The sequence below is a fragment of the Mycetomoellerius zeteki genome, unplaced genomic scaffold, assembly GCF_001594055.1.
Source record: "Mycetomoellerius zeteki isolate Tzet28-1 unplaced genomic scaffold, Tzet1.0 scaffold931, whole genome shotgun sequence".
Classification (NCBI taxonomy): domain Eukaryota; kingdom Metazoa; phylum Arthropoda; class Insecta; order Hymenoptera; family Formicidae; genus Mycetomoellerius; species Mycetomoellerius zeteki.
This window is the reverse complement of record NW_017257970.1, coordinates 32,922-39,108: the sequence shown is the minus strand read 5'-3', so window position 1 is coordinate 39,108 and position 6,187 is coordinate 32,922. Positions and strand designations below refer to the sequence as shown.

The 6,187-nt window shown below is 37.6% G+C and overlaps 1 protein-coding gene across 1 annotated transcript in view; it reads right to left on the bottom strand.

Annotated features, from left to right (window-relative positions):
* Nucleotides 1-3,022: 3,022 nt before the first annotated feature.
* Nucleotides 3,023-6,187, bottom strand: part of LOC108730558 (uncharacterized protein DDB_G0287625) — a 20,273-nt gene continuing 17,108 nt past the window's right edge. Inside the window, exons 7-8 of the mRNA XM_018460335.1 lie at nucleotides 5,324-5,447; nucleotides 3,023-3,207 (exon numbers count right to left, since the gene is read on the bottom strand). Coding sequence (XP_018315837.1) covers nucleotides 3,023-3,207; nucleotides 5,324-5,447 — 309 coding nt within the window. The remainder of the gene's footprint in view (nucleotides 3,208-5,323; nucleotides 5,448-6,187) is intronic.

Here is a 6,187-nt window from a genome sequence, read left to right as displayed (position 1 = left end):
CACACACACACACACACACACACACACACACACACACACACACACACACACACACACACACACACACACACACACACACACACACACACACACCTATTGTAGACTTCACATAAACAATCTTTAATGCCCATTTCCACCAATGTAGATTAACTTTAATCTCGGTTCAACCTACATCTTTTTCTAGTTCTAAAGATTAGAAAAAGACAAAGAGTAAGTTGAACCGAGATCAAAGTTAATCTACATTGGTGAAAATGGGCATAAGTAAGTCTTGAAACGTAGTTGTAGATTAACCTACGACTTATGTTTCATGATTCATTTGCAACTATTTTTGTGCTGAGGCCCTAAGTAAATGTTATTTCTATGTTCAAACCATCAAATAGAATAACTAATTATAAATACTGGCCTAAAAGTTAACACTTTGTAGGTTAGACATTACATTTCATAAAACTTACATGTACCACGTACATATAATCTAACCACTTTATGTTAAATTTTTAAGTATTTGCAATAAAGGAATAAAAAAAAATTTAACTTACCAATTAAGATAAAAATCAGCAACAGCACAACACACAGCTGACAGTACACAGCACACTTACTTATTCTGTAAGAATTGGTTACTTTTCTAGTGATATTTTAAATCTAACTGAGCGGAACGTTACGTGAGCGGAGTGAGCGATCGAAAACTACGCTCACAAAAATTGGCGACCGCTCACGGTGAGCAGCTTCGGGAGCGTTTACATCCAGTAGACAGATATGGGGTATTTTCTGAGCGCTCACTGAGCGCTCAGTGAGCGGTCATGCTTCTGGATGCACCCACTGTTCTCCGTGCGCACGGTACGAAGCAGAAGTAGCGGAGATGCTGCAGTTATAACACAGTGATGTACGAGTCTATGTACAGTATATTTACACGTTATATATATACAGGGGGGCCTGAAAAGGGCCGTTTGTAGTAAGTTTATGTAGCCCTGAAAAAGGCCGTTTTTCGCAGGTTACGGCGCTCTCGGTAGCTTAGGTACGGTCGCGTGGTCGTCCACCGAAAAGACTTCTGCTCGTTGTTTTGGTCCCCGAGGATGCAGTCAGGCGGGACCAAGGGCCGCAGGTATTCTCTCCACGCTGGCGGTATGCCCGGTAGCGTGTGCCGTGAGTATGATCCCTGCGGCGGCCTCGTCGGTATCCATTCTCCTTCAGACGTCTGCGTCGCTGCCGATGCTGTGGGCGGCGTGGCCGGTAGAATGGTGCCTCGGCCGGGAGGAGTATCCGGCAAGGGTGACAACACTTCCGGCGCAAAAAGGCAGCTCGGTGACGTAGGCCGATGTCGGCGGCTGTCCCTATCGTCGAGCGTCACTCCTGGCGGTAACGTCAGTCGAAGGCGCCTCGGGGATATATCCAGCCTGTGCAGCCGCCAGTTCCCCGTCGCTGCCCGTGGTAGTCCCTTGGGTGAAGCGGTGGTCAGCCTGGATGGCACCTCTGCGAGCCTCGGTACTTGCTGCAGCTTGTCTGCTGGGATACACTCTCTCTCTCATGCTGAGAATAACCTGACCGTCTTTCCCTGGTTACAACACAATAGACTCTCGGAAGCGCCGTGAGCGTCGGGCCGTTGTCGGGCTTTTTATCCCTCGTCGAGGTGAGTTTCTAGCGTGAGTACACGCTTTCGCCCCCTGGGGGTTGCGTTGCTCTACTCGCGGTATGCTCGACGCAAGCACTCGCGAGAAAACGGGGCCTGCGTAGTATAATGTATCGTGTTATGCTAATGCTTCAATTCAATGTATATTCAATTCTTATATTCTCAGAAAGATATTACTTTATCTTAAACGTACAAATGCATTCAGAAAATTAATTGACTCTTATGTATCTAATGAAATTTTGAATATAAACTCTGTTCGTAGATTGGCTGGTGATCGATATCTTGAAAATATTTAGCAAGATGCTGGTGAGTTTATCAAAGATCTTATTAATAATTTAGTTAATATAAAGAGTATAATCGAATATCAGTTAAACGTAACATTTATTACGATGTAATAAATGCAATTATAAAAAAATAGAAATTTATACAAATTATATATTACTACTTTGATTACCAGAAAATTTAAAAAAATCATATACTTTTGAAGAACTAATGCAATATAATTTTTCACGTTGGACTAATGTAGAAAAATTATGTGCTAATTGTGGTGCTAATTCTATATTTGAAAAAACTGATATAATAAAAACAAATGGTATTCTTATCTTTAAACTATTAATATTTAAAATTTGTAATAAGAAAGTTATAAATCTAAATATTAAAGCTATACCTATGGCAAAGATATCTGTTAATTTGAATACGTACACAGAAAAAAATGAATTGCTGATTCACGTGTATTTTTATTCTTGTATGCTATTTACTTTCATTTAAGTATAAAATGTTCCCTTCAATTATAAATGTTCACTGGCGTCAATAATAAATAGATTTGTGCAAAGTATATTTTATTCTTAAAATTGTGTTCTTGTTTCTAAAATCATTACATAGTTCTAACAAACTCAATCGCATTATTTAGAAATTACTTATTCTTGGATTTAGAATTACAAATTTGAAAATTCGCCGGCAGGCGGCAACAGTATGTATAAGGGCCCCTTAGTAATATCAAGATGTCGGAAGTGCATGGGTGTAGTGAATGATGTTTGACAATGATTTTGTGAGTGAACTATTGCATTCGTGGAACATATCTCTAAATGTGGTTCAATCTTTAAGGATGGATGAAATATTCAGCTCGTCCTAATGTTTCTATCAGTTATATTGCAAATGGGGATGCGTGAACAGTCGGCCGATTTTGTCACTGCGACGCGACGAACAGGCGGTTGCCTATACACGCGGGCGGATTCGCGGATCTGCTATCCACAGTCAAATGGGTGAGATGAGCAATGAACCTGCCGCGGCGGATCCGCCTGTGTGTGCAACCAACGTTCTCTACCATTATGACGAGGTTGACCGTCTGTTTGCATCATTATTTGCAATATAGCTAACGGAGATATTGGTAGAACGGTCTCAGCATTTCACTTGCCTTTGAATCACATTAGTAGAGTTTGATTCAGCTTTTCCTTGAGAGTTTGTACTTGTGCACATTAGGAGGCATGCTCTATATAAATGTGGCACTTCATTTACAAAGCTATCGTCACTTACTGCAGCATTAGTTTCTGTCATCTTGATGTTACTGGAAAGCATACTGGGGGCTTGAAATAAGTTGACAAAAGGTATCATTGAAGAAAAAATAATGCTAATACAAGCATATGTAATGATGAACGAGTGCAACTTTATTTTTTTATTGAAATAAAATTTGTTTTGAACTAAGAATATAATTTTTATTTCATTTTAAGACTAATTTATTTTTAATTGGAAATTGTTTATTCTTGGCGCTATCTTAAGCATAAAATATTCTTTGATTAAAGCATTTATGCATTCCTTTAAGAATTCATTTTTTTGTATGTATTATATGTAATACATACAAAATGTATGTAATATAAAATTATTAGTGCAATTTTTCATCATGGTGAAAGTATAATTGATGGACATTACACAAACATGATACGTACTAAGGATGCACAATGGATACTAATAAATAATTAAGAATACAAAAATGCAATTGGCCGCGAAATGCTAAAAATGCATTCATATTCTTTGCAGAGCAAATAAAATAAAATGTATTTATTTTACATATATGTACACACACGCACGCACGCACGCACGCACGCACACACACACGCACACGCGCACGCGCACACACACACACACACACATCGATCTCTGCTTAAAAAAATAAAAGGAAACAACATCTAATTTTTACTAAAAAGAAGTGAAATCCTATAAAAAATACCTTACAAAGGTGAAAAAAGATACGCCAAGTACATAAAAAAAGACTTTATATTTATTCAAGAATTAGCTATTCAAAAATAAGTATGAGATCAACATAATTGGCCAAGTATATCATTACGAAAAATACTTTGAAAACTCAATAAAAATCTATTCAAAAATTATTTGTGAAGAATGGATACATTATTAGCGCAGTTACCCAACAATTACATGCAATAAATGTTTAATGCATCCAAACATGCGTGCAGTTATGATTTAATATATTTAAAAGTATATGCAGCTAAACTTTAACATACTTATTCTCTTATTTCATGCAAATCTTAAGTCGCATGAAACGGGCTGTAATGAAAATGATGAAGGGGATCATAGTAAAGCAGATACTTGACGTGCCCGGGTAGTTTAATATATTCTTGTAAATCTATTTATAATTTAACATAATGTTTTGAAAATATATAAATAATAGATATGATTCACATGTATAAGATGTGTAAGAAGGGCACAGTATAAGTAAGATGCGGCTATGCACGCATAAACGTATTCATAAAGAAAATTATTCAATCACATTTCTTTTGTAAAGATGCATTTGAAATGTGATTGAATAATTTTCTTTATGCATATATTTATATGCGGATACCCATACAGCACAAATATGTTCTATGAATATTAATAGAACAATATCTGAGAATGTTTAAATATTCATAGAGAACGTTTTCACATGATACTTTGAGGCTTCTATAGATCTCTCATAGAACATTAGGAGTAGCCAAAATATCACGTTCTCTAAACATCCTATAGATATTCTACAGAATGTTCTATAAATATTCTAATCATTTCATACAATAGTCTAATAGAATATTCTATAAACTTTTAAAGAAAATTGTGTGTATTTTTATAGAACATTTTAAATATTCAATGAATATACTAATAATGGGATATTGTGGATAGAAATCCTCAAGTAAGAGATTGGACATTATACGTCTATCATATTTTTCTGGATCTGTTTAAGACAGAATCTGATAGATTGTGCATCTATATCATTCTATTTTAGCATCTTGAATTTAAGGGAAAATAGTGGACCAAACGCGTATGGCGTCTAATCTTTTACTTGACGATCTATAAAAATATAGGTATAAACGAAGAAAAATGTGTTAAAATAAAGTCATACATTTTATTATAAATTTAAAGGTTATGTATTATTATGTAGATAAAAATATAAAATTATTTATTATCTTACATAGATATGATAATATCAAATAAAGAAATTAAATAAGTACATTCCGGTACTTCAAAATCGTCAAAAAAAATTAAGTAAACATGGCTGCAGACCCTACCGCGTCTCCTGATAAAATTTGTGAACATAAAAGAACATTTAAAATAGAAACAAAAATAATACTTCGGGAAAAACTAGTATAAACTTAAAACTTAATTGATTAAAAAACATTCATTATATCACAGCTATTGTGCAGCTGTTGTTATTACCATATATACTGATGCTGTTGCTGTTGTTTTCATTGCTGCTGTTGTTCTCATTGTTGCTGTTGTTCTCGTTGTTGCTGTTGTTCTCGTTGTTGTTCTCGTTTTTGTATCCTTTCTTTAGCTTTGACTAACGATATTTTGATAACAGTTTCAATATCAGATATTGTAGCGTTTGTGTGGATTTTCATCACAGATTCTGAAAAAAATTGGAAAAAATTGTGTAACGATGCACCCGCAAAGGCATCGTTCCCGATCGGTCTTCCGTCGGATGCCGCTGCACCCCGCTATCAGGGGCAACAGCGAGGAGGACGCGGTGCGCCCACATTATTTTTAAGAAACCAAAAATAAATTCACAGGTACCACCGGCGATCCGTGACCCGCGAAACATCGCGAGGCAACGCACGGAAAACCGCCGCTCCGCCGAAGACCGGCGAACAGGCGCGAACCGAGCCGAACCGCGTCAACCCCCGCTCGTATTGTTCACTAGCGGAAAGCGCCGAATTACTCCGGAACAATACGAGCGGGAGCGACAGTTAGTATAAAAGAGGCGATTAACGGACTCGTCTCCTTTTTCGCTTCTCCGAGCCTTACTCCGAAACCGATCCTCGAGAATTACTCCTGTCATTTTCAAGGCACAAGCGCGGTCGGGAGACAATACCCGGTCACCGTCGAGCGTTCTCGACAGCGCCGCGAAAAGCCGACTCACCAGAGTATCGTAAACCAGAGTGGTTGAGGGATTTGTTCTCAGTCACTGCCGAGTGTTCTCGGTAACGATAGGCTACCCGCTCCTCCACCCGATTCCACTCCGAACACAACGTGATTGTGAGAAAAGGTGGTCGAGAGATCGTTCTCGGTCACCGTCGGGCG